Source organism: Theropithecus gelada, chromosome 13, assembly GCF_003255815.1.
Source record: "Theropithecus gelada isolate Dixy chromosome 13, Tgel_1.0, whole genome shotgun sequence".
Lineage (NCBI taxonomy): Eukaryota > Metazoa > Chordata > Mammalia > Primates > Cercopithecidae > Theropithecus > Theropithecus gelada.
In genome coordinates, this window is record NC_037681.1 from 57234064 (window position 1) to 57260704 (window position 26641).

Genomic DNA, 26641 nt, shown 5'->3' on the forward strand with positions numbered 1-26641 from the left:
TTGAAGTTGAAGTGGAAGACAATATGGCTCCAGCCACAGGGCCAGCTGCTTCTCCTTTTTGGTAAGGTACTTCTTTCCCCACACTCACCTAGGTTATCCAGCACCCAAAATAAACTTTCTGATAAAATTACTTTTGCTCTAAGTTAATTTTGTTTATGCATGAAAAATTACTGTCTTGGTTCCACTTCCAAAGGGAAGTAGTTGGATGCCAGTATACTTTAACATTTCAGCACATATACAAACCACAAGCTGTTTGTAAAATGTTGCTTTCCATGTGCTTTTTTCCTTCAAGTTTTCAGTTTGGGCATACTTAATTGTGGATGATGGGTTTCCCTACCATTACCCATAATTTGACAATGCAATTAGAATTTTTAAAAATCTTCGGTTTGAGGCAATGAATTGGGAACCTGGTACATACATGAGATCTTATGATGGCATAACACTATAGTACTCCAAGTGCTGTTTAATGGATGTTTCACTGTGGGCTCTCCTTTACATCACTGGGTATCTAAAGAGATACACAGAAAAAGTCAGTATGGAGCTGGCATCTGGACCAGTCTTCATCTAAGGTGAATGGCTAAATCACCAAGGACAAGATACTTTTCTATGAAATAGGTCCTTCTTATCAGTAGGTTATTGCAGACTTTGCTCACCCAAATGACTTCCAATCTAACTGAAACCACCATTACTTTTAGTGAAATATCAATTAGGAATAAGGAAAGGGTTAGGTTTTGTAGGGTTTGAGTGATACTTAGAAGTGAGTCATTTTGTTTGGTGGATTTTGAATTGTTTGGTTTTGAAAGTATACGAAACTTAGTTAAAATCTGTATTTCAGAAAACGGATTCCAATTTTCAGAGTTGCAGAGCCGTATGTCAGTGCTTCTTTACAGAACTGGAGTGTTCTGGTTGTCCTGAGAAGTAACAGGCGGAGGAATGCTCCATGATTATCATGTTTAGGTGAAAAGGTATGCTCGACTCCCCAGGTGTTCTGGGAATATTTTATATGCCAGGACAATGCTGGGACCCTGCAAAACATCAGTGATCTTGGGAAACCTAGAGGAGGTCAAAACACTACCTGGCAATCTTAGGCTGACCCCAGGGGGTTCATCAATCCATAAATAATTTTTGGAGTCTTAATGACCTCCTGAGATAGATTACTCCAAAATTACTCAAGCTAATCTCAGTCCTCATTAAAAGGTAAAAGAGATGTTTCCAACACTACTGAAAATGTGTGTATATACCAAAGGATATAATACTCATTAATATACCAGCATACAGAACACCAACAATGGTGGATAGTTTCAAGGACACCGGAAGTGCCTTTTAAATTTCATACTGTATTGTGGATCTAGACTGGAACAAAGAGATTGTGAGTTCTGGGCAGGCCACAGGCCTTGAAAAATAATGTTGATTTGAAGGGGCAAGGAATGTGGAAGGCTTGTGTGTGTCTGTTAAGTAGCCAAAGAAAAAATAAAAACACTGTATTTATATACATGTATAAATTTTAAAAGCCATTTAAACTGAACATTTGAAAAACATAAAACCTATTCATTAAACATATGTGTCTCTGAAAGTATCACTGACCCAATCCTAGAAGGTATTTTAATTTGACTGGCTTTTCAGAGGCCCAAATTCTCTATAAACTTCTCCTTCCTCACAATCAGTAATTAAGACTGGTTCATTAATTTTGGACTCACATATACTTTGTCTAATATCCTTTTATTTCTCTGCACCCCTCTACGACTCCTCCCCCAAAAGCCCCAAATGAGACTATGTTAATTTAACTGATTCACTGTAAAGTCACAGCTAGATCCCAAATCTGACAAATATTCCAATTCATGACACCTATAGCACGTTATCTATATTTGTACACTTTATTTAAAAACAAATAATACACTTAGAGCCACCAAAGATGGATATCTTAATTAGCTTATCCATACCCTGAATTTACAAAAGAAACTTCTTGCACCACAAAAATTAGCATTTGGATTAATTTACATTAATTGATGTAACTAAAATTTAAAATACCTGAAGATCAAACAATCTGGCCCAGGGCTCACCAGCTGGAGGATTGGGTGTGGAGAGAAAGGATTATTTAGGAATCTGAACTGATGACACCCTGTGGCCAGCTCTAGTGAACTGAACTTGAGAAAACATAAAATAACCAGCATATTTCACTATTAAAAAGAAGAGGTTCCTCCTAAAAACAGGTATGAGATCATAGAGTTGGGATGGGGGTAGGGATACCTATTAATCTAGGCTAGGAAAAAAGTGTGTGGAGAAGGGGAGTTGTATTGTTTTCTCACAAGAGGCAAACTTCAGCCAAACAATGAAGAGATAGTAGGGAGGGAGATGTGTGGTAGACCAAAGACTTTCTGATTGCTGATAATAACAAATTTAGCAGCTCTCTACAAGTCAATTAAAATACCATTCTCTGAGACATTTTCAGAGAGGAGCTAACTAACACCCACCCAGGGTGAAAAAAAATCATTCTACATTAACAAGGCACTCACTGGTTCACAGCCTGTTAAAAACCCAGGCAGACATCAGAATCTAAATTAAAATGATTTTGAAAATTTGCATCAGAGGGATGACAAGCATGTGGTCCCAGTTAAATTAAATCTAAAGCTTGGATTAGCAAAGATCCAGAAAATTCTGACCCCCTAAGCACCACTTTAGGAATACTGCCAGAATCAATGAGTGGGATCTAGGGATCTGTTTGGCCTAACATTTACTTTCTATAGAATTAAAAAAAACAAAAAACAAAAAACAAAAACTGATGTAAAGGAACTGTTAAATACTTTTGTCAACCTGGCATCCCTTACACTGACATGAAGATCCAGTTGGATGATGGATATGGCCAATTACAAAGTTTGTACTGGCAAAAGTAAAAATGATTCAAATTATTGACGAATGACCTGTCCTTTGTTTTTAAACACAGATATGTTTTCTGGGCCTTTCTCTAAAATGAACTTTAGGGTTTGATACATTTCACAAAAATATACATATTTTTTGTCAGCTACTACTTTGTACAACCTGAATCCCAGTGTCCAACACTTAAAGTACTGCAATTATATAAATAACTAAACAAGTTAACAGTAATGGAGAGGCAACTTCTGAGTAAATAAAATGAATGATTATGTACTTAATCGTCTTGTAGTCAGTTTCAAAGAATAAAGTAATCTGAATAAAATTATACTCAGAACTCTTTTTCATTTAAGTTCAATAATTATTTGGCTATTGGTTGAAAACATCACACAGACATACACCAATGAAAGATTCAGTATCTCCACTCACTAACAACATTGATGGTTAATTTTAAGCAATTCTTTCAAAGAAAAACAAAATTAATTCTAAGCCTTTCAATCTGATTTGTGACATCTTAATACAATATAACTTAAATGACAAAGCCTGAGAAAAGCACCAACATAGATTTTTTAAAATTGCATCCAACCGTCATTTCAGATGTCATAAAGATTTGCTTCAGTTAAAATGGCAGCAATGACAAAGAGGTAGATATGAGAGATGCCATTTAAATATTTTAAGACTCTTTTTAGGTGGAATTTTAACTAGTTCAGGTATTTAACCTAAAAATATTTACTAGTTGAATCTTTATCATGTAAGAACTTCATGACATGCAGTTTTGTAAGAGGGAAATACATGAAGTATTAAAAAGTGAGCCTTTAAAAAGTTACATTTACTTAGCCAACATTAATGAGATCCCATAATTTTGGTGAACCAATAATTTCTCCTTCTACCTGAACTGTACTATAATTAAAGCATAGCTATTTTTTTCTCTACTGAAATTTCTAGGAATTCACATTCAAAATTCTTGGAAAGTATATATGGTGCTCAAGAGCACAAAGCGCATGAAATGTCCCCTGAAGTCCTAGAAGTTGAGCAGATACATTAAAAAGACATTGATGGTCACAAATCAGGACCTTCACAGATTGGTAAACACACATACACACACGCATGCATGCACACACACATTAACTCTCTCTCTGTGCCCCCCCCCCCCCCCCCCCCCCCCACTCAATCTTCATCCTCACTGTAAGGCTGCATTTGTTTTTTTTTGTTTTTTTTTTTTTAAAGGCACCTCTCATTTTCTAGCTATTGCCTTCTTGATGATACTTGTTTTTGTTAAAAAGCCTGAATGTTCAATGGAAATAGTTCAGTACTAAGAATGAAATATTTTTCAATTCACATTTGAATAGCCAGGTTTTCTTACATTCAGATTTTAATACACTAGAATGACAGTCTTTAAAACAAGCATGCTAGCCTATAATGAATATTGTATATACAGTAATTTAAACATTTAGAACTATATATTATACTGCAAAAGCAAACAGCACAACACTCATCATACTCATCATCATCTGCTGTGTATACTACCTCCAAAAATGAAAATACAAAACAGTAAAATGCACCTATGGTTTTTTTATATATATATATAGTTTATATATTATATATATTTTTACAATATATATAATATATACTTATAAAATATACATACATTTTAGACATTTTCAAATAAATCTTCATTATCTCCAAAAGAAATTTATAGCAACAATATTGAAGGAACGAAAGTCAGATTAAAAAAAAAATTTCTCACAAAGTTCATCATCAGTGATGCAGCTCAATTTCCCCCCTTTTAGTCATAACTAAAATGATTATAAAAGCTAAATACTTTGCATAACTAAGTATTTGTTTAATGGCAAAAGTTGTTAAACTTGTTCAATAGAAAAATACTGAAGGTCATTATATCACTTCTGTTAAATAATCTGTCTATGGTTTGAGTAGCAAATGAGCTCCATATGACAGTTGAGTTTTGAGAAGGGTGCTGCAAGCTCCCAGAGATGTATCCATAGCATATGAAAATAAGGCAGGGATCCAAACCTCCTGCTAATTTTCATACTATTCCAATACATTTCAAACAAGATATTTACAAATGAAGCTCTATGAAAGCATTTCAATGGCTGCTTAAACATTGAATTTGTTCATTCCGTGAATTTTCATTGAATGTTCAACAGGCTAGGGGAAAAGTCAGACACATGTATATGCTACTCTGGTTGGAAGACAGCTTTGGCTCATTTCTAGGCTGAGATCATGCACTGCTGGTAGAGAAGACTCTCTCTGTAGTCTCCAATGCCACAGCACTGGCTTTCTAAGGAACTTTCAACAGTTCCATTTGCACTACAGTCAATGTATCTCATGGTTATTTTCCACTTACTGACAGAAAAATTTCAACCATGAAGCATAAAATGAACAGGGGAAGAATGTCTTGGTTTTTAGAATTTCAGTGACATTAGTAAAGCAGGTACTGAAGATCTTAGAAGGTAATTAAAACAATAACTGGTAGACCAATAGCTTTGTGGTCATCCATCACAAACACACCAAGTAATGGCAACTTCCTTCCTTCCTTCCTCGAAGGAATTTTCCAGTATCCTTCTACAAATGTTAGGTTAGAAACATTCTTTCTTCACTGTGAAGAACCAAAACAAATTTACTGAACACAATATGGAACCCTGTATCTGCCTGGAAATATAAGTATTCACCTGATAGCCCATGTGTAGGTCAATTCATTTAAGTACACAATGAAGTCTCTTGAGCTTGCCTGTTAACCAAAGCACAAAGATGCGATGAAAAGGTAGCTGTATTAAAATACTACAGCAAATCTGTATGAAAATCATGCAAATTTAGCACAGGTCTTTAGCTTTAAAGAAAATCTGCCTGTATAACGCAGAATTCCAGAGGCAAACAAGCAGAAATTTTACAAAAATACTGTCAATCATTAGCCACATCACCACCAGCATACTTTCTCAAGAAGGAGATGTACATATCATGAGGAGCATCATTGTTGTGACGATGGAAAATGTGGGGAATGGAATATGTAGAAATTGTTTTAACTGGTTAAAATATTTATAGATTTAATATTTTTAAAATCTAAGAGTCTATTTATATTTTTGGTGGCAAGTTGGACATTAACAATTTATTTCTAATTTCTAGATTGGTCTCTGTCATTTGGGACAAAGAAGAAAGAGTATGAAGAGAGACATAACGGCTACAGAAATAAGGTATGACAGAGGACTAGGTCTAGACAGCGGGGTCCTCAGAATCCCAAAAGTTGACCACATGTAGGTGGGTCACAGGTAAGTTGGGCTGGGGAAGCCTGGCCTTTTAAGGTGTGGATTTCCCTAGAAACAATACAGATAAACTGCCCATTAAAACACATATATCTCAATTAAACAACGGGGGAGGAATAGGGAGAAAGACAGAACTTTTTAGCCAATATTTGGCATTAAACTCTTTCATCCAGATTTCCAGGAGATTCTTCTTAGAGAGATTAATAGAGGACTTCTAGGGTAAAAAACATTCGTTTTTATTAGTACTTCTGCAAAAGCAGCTGTGTGAAGTTAACCATACTCTTTGGACTCTTAATAATTATGAACTATTCTTGGTAGATGTCAGATAACTTGAATATGACAAAGAAGAAAGAGCACAGATTATCTGAAGCATGATTAGGTGGGTGCTGATAAATGACTATTAGCAAATAACTTCTATCTTTTCAGTCACTGAAAAGTAAGATTTCATTGGTATGAAATAATCACTCTGGTACTATAAATGTCACATGAATAAAGTGAATTTTAAATAGAAATTATTAAAGAAATATGCCCTGTTTACCCTTAAAAATAAACAGAATTTCAAACCTGAATAAGTTAAATCTGTTAGTAAAAGCAGAGTCAATCAACTATTCTTCACAATGGTGAATGCTTGATAGCTAAACTTCAGAATGATACCAAATCTATTTTCAAAACTGTAATACAATATAGAAATCTGCTTGCAAACTATTTGTTTAGCATTTCTGAATAATAATATATTTAACATATTATTGCATTTTTCTCCCCCAACAGGTAAAACACTTTGCCAGGTGCTTTATGTGAACAGTTGAAAGGAGAGCCAAATTAAAAACTCAGCTTAACACTGTGTGGTCATTATACACAAAAGGGGTTAATAAGGCAGATATGATAAAGATTACTATTTTGACTATTTAATGTGTTTAATAAGATTTCGCAGGGGAGAACTTGGTCTAACTTTCCCGTTTTCTTCTATTCAGTCCCAGCTATCAAGCTTTTTAATTATCCATTGTAGCATGCCCTACTTACTCAACAGGGACAAGCTAAACTTGTATTCGCTCAGGCCTGCCTAGCGAATTAGAACCACCTCAGAAATAAAGATGCCTATTGGGGGAAATTTGAAACAGACCTCAGGCTCACAGATTCAGCTGAGCTTGCAGCAACCTGAACAAACCTTAGTTTTAGAAAACAGTATATGAATTGCAAAACTATACTTCAACAAATGTTCTCTGTGCTCCTTCAGCAGAACAAAAGGGCAGGACGAGTTGATTCTTGCCCTCGTCTTCTGTATCTCTTTTGTGCAGTTGATTACTTATAAACAGCTAGAAGGTGAAGATGATACATTGCGTCATACAAAGACTTTAGCCAGTGCGTCAGCTCCAGCACTGGCTATATAGCATTTGGATGGGTGGAAAGCTACATCATGAATCGATTCTTCAAACTTTTTTCGATGAGCTGTGAATTCTTGGATACACGTCTTACTTTCTAGATTCCATAAACGTATTGAACAGTCATGACCTATACCCCAAAAAAATTGAAAGGAAAAAATTACATTAACATGAAAATGGTAAGGACAAATAAATAATCCACAGTTGAGGTACTTACTGCCAGACATCAAGTAAAGGCCATTAGGATCAACTGCTAAACTTGTAACAGCTTCTAGGTGGGCTACCATCGAGTGGATCAGTTTGCCTTTGGAAAAAGAGATGGATATTCCTTATTAATGCCTTTCCTCATCGTCTATATGTGCCAGTTACCATGTCATGCTGGTTTCTCCAGTCATCCCTCTCTGTGTGCTTACTGTATGAACAGCTTTTTCCATCAACTAAAACAACATGTCTCCCCTCTTGCCTCTAGTCATGGCAATGACACGGAAAACCAAAAAAGCTCAAATTTTAGATTACACTTTTGTCTTTTAATCCACAATATGGAAGTCAGTAATTTCTACACACACCCCTTAAGCCACATTTGTTAATTAGAACGTAGACATTATTAATCACCTACTTTGCATTCTTTAGCTACTGGCAACTTATGAGTTGTGGAAACACAGAATTCAAATTCACAGAGAGAAAACAATGAGGCAAGGAAAAAGGGACAGAAAGAAAACATGGCCATAATTTTGGTGGATACAACATATAGAAAAAAATTTTAAACATTAAATATTCATCACCAGCAGCTAAACAAAGTCACCAAAAGTCAACATGTTAAAGGCAGATACTTAGATAAATATGGCAGCTAATATACGGTGCTTTTCTCCCAGCACAACGCTTCCTAAATTTCCTTTATACTGGTGAAATGTAGTAAAATAAAACTTGGGCAAGTCTCCATGCACAATTCAAATCAATGAGGACCAACTAGTCAGTTTTATAACACAGAAAATATTAGTCCATGGAAAAACGAATACAATGACCTGGAGGTTTTCCATCTGCAACACTAAAAAAGGCTATTTGATAACGGAATAATTGAATATTGAATAATGCTATTCAATAATTGAACAACATAATGACCATATGCCTCTATTTCCAATGTTTCTACTTTTCCCCAATATATACTACTACAACAGATCACAGCAACAGATCATTTTTATTGGTATTTGAGTGAATTTTTCCTGGTGTCCCTAGTGATAACCTTGGCTCTAAAGCCTACATATAGCATCTGCTCACTATTAAATAAACCAAAATGATTCTGTACTAGTCTTAGCAGATTTGGATGGAATGAAGAGAAACTGAGCCGGGAGAGTATCTGTGTTCCAGTGCCTATTCCCTGACTACGAAACCACCAACAAACACCAAAATTAGCCTACTTGTGGTAGGGATTTTTTTTTCTTTAATAAAAATCAATTCTTAGTAAGTTCTTACCTGTATTGTTATCATAGAATTTGATGTGCCTGTCTTCATGAGCAGTGATGCTGATCGGAAGAGTAGGATGACTGATGACTCTATTTATTTGGCAGGAAGAGTTGGCTGCTAAAAAGAAAAAATTAAAAAGCAACACAATTTAGTCAAAGATATTTTTCACATAAAGAAGAACTAAATTATCTGCCTAAGAGACTGAAAAAGTAGGCTGGCCGTGGTGGCTGAGGCCCGTAATCCCAGCAAGGTGGGAGGCCAAGGCAGGTGGATCACGAGGTCAGGAGATCGAGACCATCCTGGCCAACATGGTGAAACCCTGTCTCTACCAAAAACACAAAAATTAGCCGAGTGTGGTGGCGCATGCCTGTAGTCCCAGCTACTCAGGAGGCTGAGGCAGGAGAATCATTTGAACCTGGGAGGCAGAGGTTGCAGTGAGCCAAGATTGTGCCACTGTATTCCACAGCCTAGGTGTCAGACCGAGACTCTGTCTCAAAAAAAGAAAAGAAAAAAGAAAAAAAAGAAAAAGAAAAAGAAAAAGTAAATAATGTGACTTTTATTATTTGTTTTTAGTTTATTTATGCTGTGATTGTTTTCAAAATTTCAATGTTAGGAAAGAGCTATACTATACTGATAAATCTGGAAATATTTATAAATTATAATTTCCTGCTATATGTGGGTGCCACCTAAGGCTTAGTCTAGAACCACTAACACTGTTCATTCTACAATGTTCTGTAAGATTTTGCTACTTTAATATAAGTAAGTTCTATCATCACTTACAGGGAGGTAATTCTCAAATTTAAATCTCAGCTCTTTTTGCATACAATGTTTTGTATCACATCGTTATCATCTAAAGATAAATATGACAAAGAAAGCTTCTTAATCCTTAAATCCCTTTTTCACTCTTCCTCATCATAATAGAAATGGTCATCATTTGACAGAACCAGGTTTGGAATCCTAAAAGTCAGCATCCTAACTGTATTTTTTGTTAGTAAGTTCCAAAGAAACTTCAATTATATACACAATGCAATAGGAAAGCACATATCAAGCCCATATTACAGTGAACACATCAAGGTTCAGAAAAAGTTGTGACTCCTCCACAATCAGGTGACAATATCAGTACCTATTCTAACTTCTAACTCTCTCCCAACCTGATGGTTCATGCAGATCACACAACTGCCAAAATTGGTTCCTAAATGATCACACATTCTTCCTGAAAGGCTTTTATTAAAAAGAAATCAGTAATTTAAAACCTCAGTGATTTCTGTTAGGCTTTTTTTAAGAGAAAAGAAACACTGACAAAAAGAAAACACTAATTGAAGGTATGTCAAAGTTTTAAAAATTAAATTATGGTCCAGGGAGAGAAAGGGACATCCTTGTAAAGTATATTACTGGGACAACTGTCAAAATTTGAATATAAATAGTAACTCAGATAATAGTATTGTGTCAATGTTAAGTTTCCTGATTTTGATCATTGTAATACACTACATCAGAGAATGTCCTTGTTCTTAGGAATTACACGCTAGAGGATCTAGGGGATAGGAGCATGATGTCTCTCATACAGTTCAGAAGTTAAAATTATACACATATATAGAGTGAAAAAGTAAATGTGACAAAATGTTAAAAACTGCTAAATATGTGTGAAGGGTAGCCAGGAGTTCTTATACTGTTTTTGTACCTTTTCTGCAAGTTTAAAATTATTTCAAAATAAAGTGTTTAAAAAAATTTTTGAACCCTAGAATAGGTATTACAAGTTTATATTCACATAATAGAAAATACAGCTAAAAACAGTCTAATCTTACAGAATTTTCATGTGGCTCCTAGAAATATGACATCTTAAAAACTGAAGATAGTTTCTTCCCAAAGATAGTGGCAGGTAATTACCCAGCCTGTTATTTAAATATAAAACGTGGCTGGGCATGGTAGCTCACGCCTGTAATCGCAGCACTTTAGGAGGTCGAGGCAGGCGGATCACTTGAGGTCAGGAGTTTGAGACCAGCCTGGCCAACATGGTGAAACTGTCTCTACAAAAAATACAAAAATGAACCAGACATGGTGGCACATGCCTGTGGTCCCAGCTACTCAGGAGGCTGAAGCAGGAGAACCGCTAGAGCCCAGGAGGTGGAGGTTGCAGTGAACTGAGATCGCACCATTGCACTCCAGCCTGGGTAACAGAGCGAGACTCTGTCTCAAAAAAAAAAAAAAAAAATATATATATATATATATATAATATATATATATATAAAAACAAAAACTCACTTGACCATGTGGAATAAGTTCTTAGTCAGTTACACCTGATTTAGATCCTACACAAAGAGATGCTTATTCACAAAATTCAGACTATGCATTATTTCCTCCACAGATAATACTCCATTGAGCAATACCTGTTGTAAAGTCCAGCAAGAGAAAAACAGTAACAACAAAAAAAGAAATACTTTAAGTGAAGTATCCCATATATTCTGAGAGAGATGTTTTAGAGAATAGTCTCAATTGCTTTGAGAGCTAGAAAATAAATATGATTGAAATCAAATCATGGAAACAGGCAAAAGAAAGTTCTTATTTGGTAATACTTTTAAGGAAGCTTCTCCACTTGATGACAAATCAGAGAAGTAGGCAGAATGCAAAGAACACTACTCATACCCAGCTTGTGACATATCTGCTTCAACTACCTTTGACTTTATCACAGTCAAATCGCCACTGACATCAACGAGAAGAAGGGTAATTTATTCCTATTCTAACAAACATCCTTCATCACTTTAAACTCTATATAAAATTCACTTTCACCTTGAAGCTTGTTTGGTCTTTTCATTTTTTTTTTAAAAAAATGCTAAATTCCAAAACAGAACAACACAATCAAATATAAATAGCAAGGGGTAGTTCACAGTAAAACATAGTAAGAGACTAATTTAAGTTTGCTTTATGCAACTTTAAAAGTAAAAAACATAATTTAGAAAATGTCAGGACATATTACAACTCAAAATAATGATCATTTATTCCAGTAATGTTGCCTTTGTTAAAAATATTCTTGGAAGTTTTTTCAAAATATTTCCAGTGTCAGGTAAAAAGTCCTATTAATTTAGGGTCACATCTCTTGGGGGAAAATATGGACTCACTTGCCTAGTTCTCTTTATCCATCTTATCTACCAGACTTGACATCTTATTAACCTGCAGTCATTAAAAAGCACTATTTCCACTCAGGATGTTCACGAATTGGCCATATAATCTCTGAAGGTAATTACAAAAATGTTCTCATCCTTTCTAATTTCATATTAGATTTTACTTTTACTACTGTAGCTTTGGATCATATATTTAAATGTGATTTTAAATTTATTGAGCGTCTAAAACCTGTAATTTCTTGGTGATATTCTCCTTTTCCAAATCTATCATCTCAGTTTTTATTTTCCTGTCTCTCTTGTTTACATCCAAGTAGCTCAAAGTTCTATTCATGCTTACTTCCCCACACAAGTCTCCGCATATCAGAAGAAAACAATGAACAACAGGTTAGGAAGGGAAAACGATGAAAAACACAATGGAATAAAGAAACTTTTTGAGAGACAGAGAGTGAGAATAACACAACAATATATGTATACATATGCATGGACATGTTCACACATGGACGTACACACACCCAACATGTAATCACTTTTAAAGCTAGTTCTCAGATTAAAACAACAGTATCTGTATGTGGTATTCTTCATCAACTGCAACCTAAACTGTGATTGTCTGGATTATGGCTAAAGACAGCAAGCAATGGTAAAGAAAGCCAAAAAGCAAAAAAGAGTCTGTAATATCTTCTTCATAACCTGAAAAAGCATTTATTTCCTGACTTCCTGCATCCAATAAGATGCTTCAGGTTTGGAATTCTGAGTGCCACAACATGATCTGTATTGAGCTGTACCAAATCACACTATTAATATAAAATTAAGTTGATTTAAAATATGAAATTATGAGAAACAAAAAATATTTTATTTCCTATTCAGAATAAATAAGGCTTTCTTCAAATAGAATTGAAAATTAATCATTTAGTATAAAATAAAACTTGACCCATTTTTGGAATAGCTCAAATGCTATTTCAAACAGTATAGTTATAAATGTACATAAACTTAACCCAAATTCTTAAAAGGTAAATAATTACATCCTTCTAAGTAACTGTGTTCTGAGATTTAAGAGACAGAAAGCTTTATAATGACAAATAGTTTTCACAGCTGACTCTAGTAGTTATAATTTTGATTATGTTAAAAAAATAAACACAGACTATTTAAAATTGGTATGCATACTTGTATCTACATTGGATTCTAAAGTGAGAATGCGTTGTTGTGTTTCCATGTTAAAGATGCTTGTATATCCCTTGCTGAATGATGCTACCATATGGCTCGGGTCACTGCTTACTAGATCCACAGAGGCGGGGATTCCCAATTCTGAAAGAGAACATATTGAAATAGAATGGCAATTAAACCATCTACTTGACAATGCACTTAAAATACAGCAAAACAAATAATGACATGGTTTCCTTAAGAAGCAAACAAGGCTTACCGTAAGAATGAGAATTAGCTCATAACTAATCATTGGAGATTATTTCTTCGCAACTTTTAGCCCTAGTCTATTTATTTCCCTTACCTGCTTAGCAGATCTTCTCCCTGTTACTCAGCTGATATATTCATGGAATGCAAGCCTTTATTCAGAAAGCAAATGGAAAACATGTATGAATTACAAATTTTGCTGCTTCCACTCAACCTTGAGCTTAGAGTGACATAGTGGGAATTCTTCATTTTAAAAAACCCATCTCTTATTAGGAATGTTAGCTCATCAAAAATAGAGAAATTAAAAAGTAAATTTTAAAATTATTTATTGTTAGAGTCATGCAAATACCATATGAAGACAACTCATCAAAGCCTGGAGAGAAGTTATAATAGCTCAAGAATAAAGAAGGTATTTTTATTTACCATCTAGAATACATGAAAACTTAGAGCTTATTTATAAACATAAAAAATAGAAGGAAACGTATAAAGTGAATATAATAATCTGATTTTTTTCATTTGGCTCAAAATCTAACTACAGCAAGCTAACAGTTCAAAAATGTGTATATTGCAGAAGAAGATATACAAATAACCAATAAGCAAACAAAAGAAATGCTCATCGTAATTAGCCATCAAAGAAATGCAAATACATTACGATGAAATACTACTACACATCCACCAGAATGGCTAAAGTTAAAGAGACTGACAACACCAAATTTTTGTAAGGATGCAGAGCAACTGGAACGCTCATACATGGCTGTCAAAGGTGTAAAATGGTACAACAACCACAAAATTTTTTTTTAAACTTTTTAGTGATTTCACATAAAGTAAAATAAACATCCAACTGAAAGTCCAGCAATTCTACTTCTAAGTCTCTACACACCTATAATGAAAATATACGAATGTTCACAGCAGCTTTACTCAAAATAGCAAAAAACTAGAGACAACCCAAATATCTATCAAGATGTAAATGAATAGACAAATTATGGCTTAATGAAATACTATCAAATAAAAATGAAAGAAGTAATTGATATAACACAAATGAATTTAAAAAACATTATAATGGGCCGGGCGCGGTGGCTCAAGCCTGTAATCCCAGCACTTTGGGAGGCCGAGATGGGCGGATCACGAGGTCAGGAGATCGAGACCATCCTGGCTAACATGGTGAAACCCCATCTCTACTAAGAAATACAAAAAATAGCCGGGCGAGGTGGCGGGCGCCTGTAGTCCCAGCTACTCGGGAGGCTGAGGCTGGAGAATGGCGTGAACCCGGGAGGCGGAGCTTGCAGTGAGCTGAGATCCGGCCACTGCACTCCAGCCTGGGCTACAGAGGGAGACTCCGTCTCAAAAAAAAAAAAAAAAAAAAAAAATTATAATGAAGAGTAAAAGCAAGATACAAAGAACACATACTGTATTATTCCATTTACATGAAGTTTGAGTAGATAAAACTAATCTATGATGGAAGAAATCACAACAGTGGGTACCTCCGGTTGGGAATAAGGAGAGGAGGGGATTGACTTGGAAAGACATGAAGGAACTTTGGGGAGGTAAAGGAAATATGCTGTCTGTCATATGGTTTGGATCTGTGTCCCCACTCAAGTCTCATGTCAAACTGTAATCCCTAAGGTTAGAGATAGGGCCTGGTAGGAGGTGACTGGATCATGGGGCGGATTTTCCCCTTTGGTGATATTCTCGTGATAGAGTTCTCACAAGATTTGGTTGTTTAAAAGTATGTTCCACCCCCTTCTTCCTCCTGCTCTGGCCATGTAAGACATACCTCCTGTCCCTTTGCCTTCTGCCACAATTGTAAATTGCTTGAGGCCTCCCTAGAAGCCAAACAAAGGCTGCTATGCTTCCTGTACAGAACCGTCAGGCAATTAAACATTTTAAAAGCAAACAAACAAACAAATTACTCAGTCTCAGGTATTTCTTTATAGTGGTACGAGAATGGGCAAATATAGTCTTTTTTTTTTTTAAAAGAAAATGTAGAGACAGGGCCTCGCTATGTTGCCCAGCTGATCTCAAATTCTTGGCCTCCAGTGATCTTCCTGCCTCAGCCTCCCAAAGTGCTAGGATTACAGGTGTGAGCCACCACACCCGTACTCTATGTCTTGATTGATGTATGAGTTACATGGGTGTACTTACCTATCAGACTCACTGAAATGTATCCTTAATACCTGTTTTTCACTATACATAAATTATATCTTAATTTTTTAAAATCTAAAATCTGTGTGTTCTTTCACCAAAAACCATTCCTTTAAAAATTACAGGCCAGGTGCAGTGGCTCACGCCTGTAATCCCAGCACTTTGGGAGGCTGAGGCAGGTGAATCACTTGAGGTCAGGAGTTCGAGACCAGCCTGGCCTGTAACATAGTGAAACCCTGTCTCTACTAAAAAAAAAAAATACAAAAATTAGCTGAGTGTGGTGGTGTGTGCTGGAGGCTGAGGCAGGAGAATTGCTTGAACCTGAGAGACGGAGGTTGTAGTGAGCTGAGATCGCGCCACTGCACTCCAGCCTGGACGACAGAGTGACACTCCATCTCAACAAAACAAAACAACAACAACAAAATTATACATAGGTTGGAAATTCAAACAAACACACTTTCGTTGCTTCAAAAACTTTCAAATTAAATATAAAGCGTTCAGAGAATCATTCATCTGCTTGCTTGTTTTCAGAATAAACTGTTTTATAGGGGATTCAGCAAAATGATTTTTTAAAGTATGTACCTTGAGTATCATTAAATACACTTAGTGCTGGAGCAACCTCAGTTGTATTCCATACACGCAGAGTGCCATCTGCTGAACAGGACAACAAACGCTGATGTGCTGCACTATAAGCCAGACCCCAGACTGCATCCGTGTGGCCTAGCAGAGGGCCTCGTAAAACAGAAGGATCTATACAAAACAGTAAAAATGCAAAATCAGAAAGAAAAAAAAAAATCACAAAGGTACTCAGATTTCAGAGAAAGTAAAATATATAAACAACGGCACCTGATAACAGTATAAAATATGACTCTTGGTTTCTATAATTCTTCTGACAGGCTACAGTAAATCAAAACAGGCTTGGAAATATACAAATGTAAAGTTTAAAATTTTTAAATTAAAATTTAAAAGCACGTATCTTTCCCCTTAAAAAAAGTGAGTATTTCCTCCCCCTTCCTTTTGTCCTTCCATTTGTCTAAATATTTTTAAAGCATGTTAATATAAAATCATTTGAATTTCATTCGTCTTTGGAGAAACCACAACTCATACTCCCTGAGGAAGTGAACAGAGAGGTCCTCTCCCTCTGCACTTTGCACTTTGGCTACACTTCCTTCTGTCCACTTATCTTACTATATGATGGATGGCAGTTATTCCTGAAAATATGACATTCATAATGGACAGGAAGTGACATCTACAGGAATCCCAAATTCTCAAACAGCAGTAACTGAGATGTGGTGATAGTGTATGCAGGGCAAGAGGGAGGGAAGTGGGGAGGTTAAGTAAGCACAGTCTCATGATAAAAGTCAAATTGGAAACTTTATTAATCTTCACAATGATTCTATGAAGTGGTACTTTCAAGAAGACTCACAAATGTTAAGTCTGGAAATGTCAATGGTATTATGTCTTATACCCTCTGTCACACATACCATAAAATATTTATTGAAGACACACTGTGTGTCAGACACTATGCTCAATGATGGAGCCAAATATATGATTAAGACCCAATTCTATCCCAGTCCTCAACAGACAAGGTTGAAAGTACAACAATAGTGACAGACATCAGTTAGCACAGAGAGTAACTGGAATGAGTGAAAACCTGGAGAGTGAAACCTAGAATTTACAGATGTCAGCCAGCTGAAGATGAAGGGGACAGAATGCTTGACAAGGAGGTAGCACCCACGAAACCACATGAAAAAAGAAACAGCATGATATGCAAGGAAATATAGAAGCAATTCAGTATTACTGGAGTGTGGACTTTGAAGCAGGAAGTAGATGGGATGAGGGCATCTAGTCTATGATGTGATTTCTACTACATATTAAGGAACTTGGAAATTATCCTGAAAGCAACAAGGAATCTGTCTCCAGGGGCAGCAGGATCAAGTATGTATTTAATAAGGTAAGCTTGGTAGTAGTACAGAAGACAGATTGGATAGAATCAAGACAAAGGCAAGGGATTGTTTCAGCAGACAAAAAGAGTGACAAAGACCTAAGGCCAGGGGAAGCAGTGAGAGGTCCAGAGCAGAAAAAGTAAACTCAAGAAACATTTAGGGAGTCTTTACCAAAAAACTAGGTAATTAGTAAGTGGGGACAGTGTGACAGAACAGGGAATCCAAAATAATTCTTAGGTTTCTAGTTTGGGTGATTCTCATAGTGCCACCAACTAAAAAAGAATATACAGGAGAAGAAACACAGAACATGCTAGGATTTACAGACCATTCAACAGTCATCCTGAAATTCCTGTAGTCAATCTGAAGCTCAAAGATTTAAGCACAGATGTAGATTCAGTCTCTCAAGGAATGTTTGTACACTGAAAAAAGTTAGGGTCTGGGTCTTGATAAATGTCAATATTTAAGGCAAGAAAAATAAAAGCAGTTTATGAAGGACAGAGAATAGAAATTGTCACAAAGTGTCAAAATGCCAATAGCATGGACAGATTTCAAAAAGGATGGAGCTGTTAACAATCTCAGATACAGCCAATACATCGAGTAAAATAAGGACTGTAAAATATTCTTGGATCAGGCAATTAGTTACTGACAATCTTGTTATATGTAAGTGTTAGAGCCAGAAGCCAGTATGCAGAAGGATGAAGCACAGAGAAAAAACATGAAATTAGTAACTGGTAATTATGTTTTCTAGACAATACCATCAAAGAAACAGATCATGAGGGAATGAGAGGAACTAAACAGAAGCCAGAGAGGGAAACAGGGTCAAGGCTTCTCCTTGCTCAGAATGGAAGGTACCCGAATTTACTTATTTGCTGAGGGGATGCAAAGGAAGCAAAGAGAGTAAGGCTTAATTAAGATGCAAGAGAACAAAAGCAGAAGAGCAAAAGATTAGAATGCAGTCGCAAAGAGAGACAGATTCGAGTACAGTCCCAAAAGAAACTAAAATGAATAAAGTCAAAATGGGAAAGACTGGCCTAGGACAGAATGAGGGACAGTTGATTCTCTAGCAGAGAGGTAAAGGAAGTAACGAAAGGCATAGAACAGATAACTTATAAGAGAATTGGAGGAGAGTGGGGCTACTTTTCACAAAATATTAATGCTTATTAAATAAATGCTGGGAAAAAATTTTGTTTATTGAATTTCTTATCCTTACTCTGGTTTGGTGGTAAAATTAATCTAAAATGATGATTGAATTAAAATGCTTTTATGACAAATGTGATACTTCAAACTACTCTAGAACTTAACAGAAAACCAAAATAGCCAATTCCTAAACAGTTTTTACAAATGAATTTATGGTAATATCTATTGATAGATTATAATATGTATTTATGATGTATGGTACTGTTCCCAAAACTAAAGGGCACTTCTTAACTTTTGAGGCCTTTTACCTATTTTGGTGTCATGGACTTTTTAAATTATTAGCTTCTACAGCCCTCCAATAATTGACTAAGGGGATGGCACCAATATTCATTTTCCTTAAAAGTTGTTTGACAAGAATAGTGATGAAATGTTACTATGGCTTAGTAATAATGTACCAAGAACTCTACAGACGCCTAAAATAAGAAAACAACTGTCAATCAAGCCTGTATTTCCAATAAATAAGACTCTGGAGAAGTGGGAACTGTATTTTCAAGAAGAATGTTTTTTTCTTTTCTTCTTTTAGCATTGTATATCAAGTTAATTCCTAAATACAGAAGTCCTTTTTAACAAAATAAAGACGTGGTTCTCTTTACCTATTTTCAAAAATCTCCTATCTCTTCCTTTTATATTCTATGAAAAAATGTGTTTAAAAAATCAATTTTATTCCTTCAGATCTTTGGGAAATCACCTACCATAAGAATCATAGGGGTCGATGTTGGGATTAGTGGTATTCCAGCCCTGGATCAGTCCATCAGTACCACCACTGTAACACTGCTCACCATTGCTACTCATTACCACACAAAGCACTGGACCTCTGGGAGATTAAAAAAAAATAAATCAATTGCTATTCTCAAAAACCAACCTGATAATATGACTTGTTAAAAATAAGCATGTTTAATTACCCAAATGACTATTTTTCTGCTTTTTATAAAAAATGAAAACTCAGGTACTAGCAAAGCACTGTTCATTTTTCTTCCTCTGGTTTAAGAGGTTGGTAAATTATGGTCTGCATGTCAAATCCAACCACTGGTCTGTTTCTGTACAGTCCTCAAGCTAAGAATGGTCTTTACATTTTTAAAGGGTTATAAAACAAAACAAAACAAAAAACAATAACATGCAACAGAAATTATATGACTAGCAAATCCTAAAATATTTTAAAAAGCCTAACAGCCTAAGTCAGATATTTATTATGTGACTCTTTATATAAAAAGTATGCCGGCCGGGCGCGGTGGCTCACGCCTGTAATCCCAGCACTTTGGGAGGCCGAGGCGGGCGGATCACAAGGTCAGGAGATCGAGACCATGGTGAAACCCCGTCTCTATTAAAAATAGAAAAAATTAGCCGGGCGCAGTGGCGGGCGCCTGTAGTCCCAGCTACTCGGGAGGCTGAGGCAGGAGAATGGCGTGAACCCGGGAGGCGGAGCTTGCAGTGAGCCGAGATTGTGCCACTGCACTCCAGCCTGGGCGACACAGCAAGACTCCATCTCAAAAAAAAAAAAAGGAAAAAAAAGTATGCCACTCTCTGTGCTAAATCAAGAGAAAAGGCACATTCCTTAAACAGAAACAGAAAAAAAAAAAAAAAATGAAATGCATCATCACACACACACACACAAACAATTCTCAAAAAACTTTTTAACTTTTAGTTTCAAGCGTACATGTGCAGGTTGATTCTAGAGATAAATTGCATGCCTTGGCGGTTTGCTGTACATATTATTCCATCACTCAGGAAAAAAGCGTAGTACCCAATGGGTAGTTTTTCAATCCTCACCCTCTTCCTACCCTCCACAGTCAAGTTGGCCCTAGTGTCTATTGTTCCCTTCTTGTGTCCATGTATACTCAATGTTCAGTTCTCACTTGTAAGTGAGAACATGCAGTGTTTGGTTTTCTGTTCCTGCATTAGTTTGCTTAACCTGATGGCCTTCAGTTCCATGATTTTCCTGCAAAGGACATGATCTCATTTTTTATGGCTGCATAGTATTCCATGGTGTATATGTACCACATTTTCTTTATCCAGTTTCCCACTGATGGGCATTTAGGGTGATTCCACGTCTTTGCTACTATGAATAGTGCTATGATGAACACACATGCATGCATGTGTCTTTATAGCAGAATGATTTATATTCCTTTGGGTATATACCTAATAATGCTGGGTTGACTGGTAGTTCTAACTTCTTTGAGAAATCACCAAACTGCTTTCCACAGTGGCTGAACTAATTTACATTCCTACCAGCAGCATTTAAGTGTTCCCTTTTCTCCACAGCCTTGCCAGCATGTTATCTTTTGACCTTTTAATAACGGCCATTCTGTCTGGTGTGACATGGCATCTCATCGTGTGTTGATTTGCATTTCTGTAATAAGTGATGTTGAGCACTTTTTCCTGTCGGCCACATGTATGTCTTCTTCTGGAAACTATCTGTTCACGTCCTCTGACCACTTTTTAATGGGGTTGTTTTTTGCTTGTTAATTTGTTTAGGTTCCTTATAGATTCAGGATATTGTTCCTTTGTCAGATTCATAGTTTGCAAATATTTTCTCTCATTCTGTGGGTTGTCTATTTACTCTGTTTCTAACGTGTGCAGAAGCTCTTCAGTTAAATTAGGTCCCATTTGTCTTTTTTTTTTTTTTTTTTTTTTGGTCATTGTTGCAATTGCTCTTGGTGCCTTCATCATGAAATCTTTGCCAGGGCCTATGTCTAGAATGGTATTCCCTAGGTTTTCTTCAACATTTTTTATAGTTTTAGGTTTTACCTTTAAGTCTTTAATCCATCTTGAATTGATTTTTGTATAAGGTATAAGGAAGGGCTCCAGTTTCAATCTTCTGCATATGGCTAGCCATCTGTCCCACCACCATTTATTGAATAGGGAGTCCTTTCCCCATTGCTTGTTTTTGTCAACTTTGTTGAAGATTAGATTTGTTGAAGTTGTAGGTGTGCAGCTTTATTTCTGGGCTCTCTATTCTGTTTCATTGGTCTATGTTTCTGTTTTTGTACCAGTACCATGCTGTTTTGGTTACTATAGCCCTGTAGTATAGTTTGAAATCAGTAATGTGATGCCTCCAGCTTTGTTCTTTTTGCTTAGAACTGCCTTGGCTATTTGAGTTTCCATATGAATTTTAAACGTTTTTTCTAATTCTGTGAGAATGTCATTGGTAGTTTGATAGGAATAGCATTGAATTTGTAAATTGCTTTGGGCAGTATGGCCATTTTAACAATATTGATTCTTCTTATGAGTATGGAATGTTTTTCCATTTCTTTGTGTCATCTCTGATTTCTTTGAGCAGTGTTTTGTAATTCTCATTGTAGAGATCTTTCACCTCCATGGTTAACAATATTCCTAGGTATTTTACCTTTTTTGTGGCTACTGTGAATGACACTGCATTCTTGATTTGGTACTCAGCTTGGGCATTACTGGTATATAGAAATGGTACTGATTTTCATACGTTGATTTTATATCCAGAAACTTTGCTGAAGTTGTTTTATCAAATCTAGGAGCTTTTGGGCAGAGACTATAGCGTTTTCTAGGTACAAAATTACATTGTCTGCAAAAAAGATAGTTTGACTGTCTTTCTTCCTATTTGGATGCCTTTTCTTTTTCTTGCCTGACTGCTCTGGCTAGGACTTCCAGTACTATATTAAATAGGAGTGGTGAGAGTAGGCATCCTTGTCTTGTTCCAGTTCTCAAGCGAAATACTTCCAGATTTTGTTGTTCAGTGTGATGTTGGCTGTGAGCTTGTCATAGACAGCTCTTAATATTTTGGAGTATGTTCCTTCAAGGCCTAGTTTGTTCAGGGTTAATGAAGCAATGCTGAATTTTATTCAAAGTCTTTTCTGCATCTATTGAGATGATCATGTGATTTTTGTTTTCAGTTCTGTTCATGTGATGAACCGCATTTATTGATTTGTGTATACTGAACTAACCTTGCAACCCAGGGATAAAGTCTACTTGATTGTGGTGGATTAGCTTTTTGATGTGCTGTTGGATTCTGCCTGCTAGTATTTGGTTGAAGATTTCTGCGTCTATGTTCATCAAGAATACTGGCCTAAAGTTTTCCTTTTTGTATATTGGCCTGAAGTTTTCCTTTTTGTTGTATCTCCGCCAGGTTTTGGTATCAGGATGACACTAGCCTCATAGAATGAGTTAGCGAGAAGTCCCTCCTCAATTTTTTTTTTTTTTGAGATGGAGTTTCATAACTCTTGTCGCTCAGGCTGAAATGCAATGGATGCAATCTTGGCTCATGGCAACCTTCACCTCCCGGTTTCAAGTGATTCTCCTGCCTCAGCCTCCCAAGTAGCTGGGATTACAGACACCTGCCACCATGCCCAGCTAATTGTTTTGTATTTTTAGTAGAGATGGGGTTTTCATCATGTTGGCCAGGTTGGTCTCGAACTCCTGACTTCAGGTGATCCACCCACCTTGGCCTCCCAGAGTGCTGGGATTACAGGCGTGAGTCACTGCACCCAGCCCCTCCTCAATTTTCTGGAATAGTTTCAGTAGGAATGGTGCCAGCTCTTCTTTATGCGCTAGGTAGAATTCAGTTGTGAATCCATCTCAACCTGGGCTTTTTCTTGTTGGAAAGCTTTTTATTACTATCCAATTTCAGAACTCATTATTGGTCTGTTCACAGAATTTCTTCCTGGTTTAGTCTTGGGATGTTGTTTCCAGGAATTTATCCATTTCTTCTATGTTTTCTAGTTTGTGTGCACAGAGATGTTCATAATAGTTTCTGGATGGTTTTTGTATTTCTGTGGGGTTGGTGGTAAAATTACATTTATCATTTCTGGTTGTGTTTATTTGGATCTTCTCTTTTTTTCTTTATTAGTTTAGCTAGTGGTCTACCTATCTTATTCTTTCGAAGAACCAACTTCTGGTTTCAATGATCTTTTATACGGTTTTTTGTGTCTCGATTTCATTCAGTTCAGCTCTGAGTTTGGTTATTTCTTGCCTTCTGCTAGCTTTGGGGTTGGTTTTCTCTTGTGTGTGATGTTAAGTTGTTAATTTGATATCTTTTCTTTTCTTTTTTTTTTTTAAGACGGAGTCTCAGTCTGTTGCCCAGGTTGGAGTATGGTGGCGGGATATCAGCTCACTGCAACCTCTGCCTCCTGGGTTCAAGCAATTCTCCTGCCTCAGCCTCCTGAGTAGCTGGGATTATACCTGTACTAGGTGCATATATGGATGCCACCGCACCCAACTAATTTTTGTATTTTTAGTAGAGATGGGGTTTCACCATGTTGGCCAGGCTGGTCTCAAACTCCTGACCTTGTGATCTGCCCGCCTCAACCTCCCAAAGTGCTGGAATTATAGCTGTGAGCCACTGCACTGGCCGAGATCTTTCTAAGTTTTTGATGTGGGTGTTTAGCACCATAAAATTCCCTCTCAACACAGCTTTAGCTGCCTTCCAAAGATTCTGGTATGTCGTAGCTTTGGTTTGATTAGTTTCAAAGAATTTCTTGATTTTTGCCTTCATTTCATTATTTACCAATAAGTCATTCAACAGCTGGTTAATTTCCATGTAACTGGATGGTTTTGAGCCATCTTGGTATTGACTTCTATTATTTATTTATTTGAGACAGGCTATCGCTTGCTGTTGCCCAGGCTGGAGTGTAGATGCATGACCTCGACTCACTGCAAACTCCACCTCCCGGGCTCAAGTGATCCTCCCACCTCAGCCCCCTGAAGAGCTGGGACTACAGGAACACATCACCACTAGTGGCTGATTTTTGTATTTTTTGTAGAGATGGGGTCCTGCCATGTTGCCCAGACTGGTCTAGAACTTCTGAGCTCATGCAATCTGCCTGCCTCAGCTTCCCAAAGTGCTGGGACTACAAGCATGAGCCCCTGCACCCAGCCATTGACTTTTATTTTTATTGTGTTTGTTCTGAGAGTGTGGCTGGTATGATTTCAGTTTTTCTAAATTTGCTGAGAAGTGTTTAATGGCCAGGAGGGTGGTTGATTTTAGAATATGTGCCATGTACAAATGAGAAGAATGTATATTCTGTTGTTTTGGGGTGGAGAGTTCTGTAGATATATGTTAGGTCCATTTGGTCAAGTATCAAGTTCAGGTCCTGAATATCTTAGTTTTCTGCCTTGATGATCTAATACATCAGTGGGGTGTTAAAGTCTCCCACTATTATTGTATAGTTATCTAAATCTTTTTGACAGTCTCTAAGAATTTATGAATCTGGGTGCTCCTGTATTGGGTGCATATATATTTAAGATAGTTAAGACTTTTTTTGAATTGAATCCTTTACTGTCATGTAACGTCCTTCTTTGTCTTTACTGATCTTTGTTGGTTTAAAGTCTTTTTGTCTGAAATTAGAGTAGCAACTCCTGCTTCTTTCTGTTTTCCGTTTGCTTGGTTGATTGCTCTTCACCCCTTTTCTTTGAGTCTATGGGGGTTACTGCATGTGAGATGGGTTGCTTAAAGATAGAATACAGTTGGCTCTTGCTTCTTTATGCAACTTGCCACTATGTGCCTTTTAATTGGGGCAGTTAGCCCTTTTACATTCAAGGTTAACAATGATATGCGCCCATTTGATCCTGTCATCATGTTGTTAGCTGGTTATTACACATACGTGATTGTGTAGTTGCTATAAAGTGTCAATGGTCTATGTAACCAATTGTGTTTTTGTGGTAGCTGGTAATCTTTTTTTTTTTTTTTTTTGAGACGGAGTCTTGCTCTGTGACCCTGGAGTGCAGTGGCACGATCTCTGCTCACTGCAAGCTCCACCTCGTGGGTTCATGCCATTCTCCTGCCTCAGCCTCCCAAGTAGCTGGGACTACAGATGTCTGCCACCACACCCAGCTAATTTTTTGTATTTTTAATAGAGGCAAGGTTTCACCATGTTGGCCAGGATGGTCTCGATCTCCTGACCTCGTGATCCACCCATCTCAGCCTCCCAAAGTGCTGGGATTAAAGGTGTGAGCCACCGCGCCAGGCTAGTATTCTTTTGTTTCCACATTTAGAAAAATACAAAACCCTTCAGCCAGGCGCCTGTAATCCCAGCACTTTGGGAGGCTGAGGTGGGCGGATCACTTGAGGTCAAGAGTTGAAGCCCAGAAGTTCAAGACCACCTGGCCAACAGTGTAAAACCTTGTCTCTACTGGATCACGCCATTGCCTTCCAGGTGGGGCAACAGAGCGAGACTCCGTCTCAAAAAAAAAAAAAAGAAAAGAAAAATATGGAACTCTTCGTGAATCTGTGTCATCCTTGTACTGAGGCCTTGCTGATCTCTGTATCTTTCCAGTTGTAGGGTAGGTACTGCCAAAGCAGGTACTTGAATATTTTAATCCAGGTTATATAAGGAAAAAAAGTTGGAATTTCTAATATTTAAACCTAGTTGGCTCTAGTTTAAAGATATAAATATGTAACTTACTTAAACATCATGTAAATAAAATCTAATTTAAGCGCAAATCCCTATTTCGCAGTGATGAATTTGGTTTTAGCATTACATTATCTGCCAAATTCTTTTACATTTAAAAAAACTCCTAAATACAAAGAATACCTAGTAAGTGAAAGAAAATAAAATATCCTAACCAGCCTGTTTTACAAAGATATTGGTTTAAAATAAAGAAAAAGCATATACTTACTTATGGGCTCTGAATGTATAGATAGGTTCTACATCAAGAGAAGTGCTCCTAAATCAGAGAGAGATGACTTTAACATTCGAAGTTTCAGTAATAAACAGTATAATTGAACATATGTCATAAAATTGCCTTTAAAAATACAAACATTATGGGAATATACCATTCTCAACTATATGATACATAAGAAAGCTTACTTAACACCAATTATACTTTCATGGCATCAAGAAACAAGATTCTTGTTTAGTAATAATATCTTGTTACAGTATTTT

The 26641-nt window shown here is 36.6% G+C and overlaps 1 protein-coding gene and 1 non-coding gene across 3 annotated transcripts in view; both read right to left on the bottom strand.

The window, feature by feature from the left end:
• Nucleotides 1-1850: 1850 nt before the first annotated feature.
• STRN (striatin) overlaps nucleotides 1851-26641 on the bottom strand; it is a 126474-nt gene continuing 101683 nt past the window's right edge. For both annotated transcript variants that reach the window (XM_025354468.1, XM_025354467.1), the window contains 7 exons: nucleotides 26376-26423; nucleotides 19484-19605; nucleotides 16231-16398; nucleotides 13264-13404; nucleotides 8996-9103; nucleotides 7743-7829; nucleotides 1851-7655 (listed from right to left, as the gene is read on the bottom strand). In XM_025354468.1, the coding sequence (XP_025210253.1) occupies nucleotides 7486-7655; nucleotides 7743-7829; nucleotides 8996-9103; nucleotides 13264-13404; nucleotides 16231-16398; nucleotides 19484-19605; nucleotides 26376-26423 (844 nt within the window). In that variant the 3' untranslated portion in view covers nucleotides 1851-7485. The remainder of the gene's footprint in view (nucleotides 7656-7742; nucleotides 7830-8995; nucleotides 9104-13263; nucleotides 13405-16230; nucleotides 16399-19483; nucleotides 19606-26375; nucleotides 26424-26641) is intronic.
• Nucleotides 25961-26062, bottom strand: LOC112605438. The gene has a single exon (XR_003115429.1). It is a non-coding gene; the product is annotated as a U6 spliceosomal RNA (small nuclear RNA).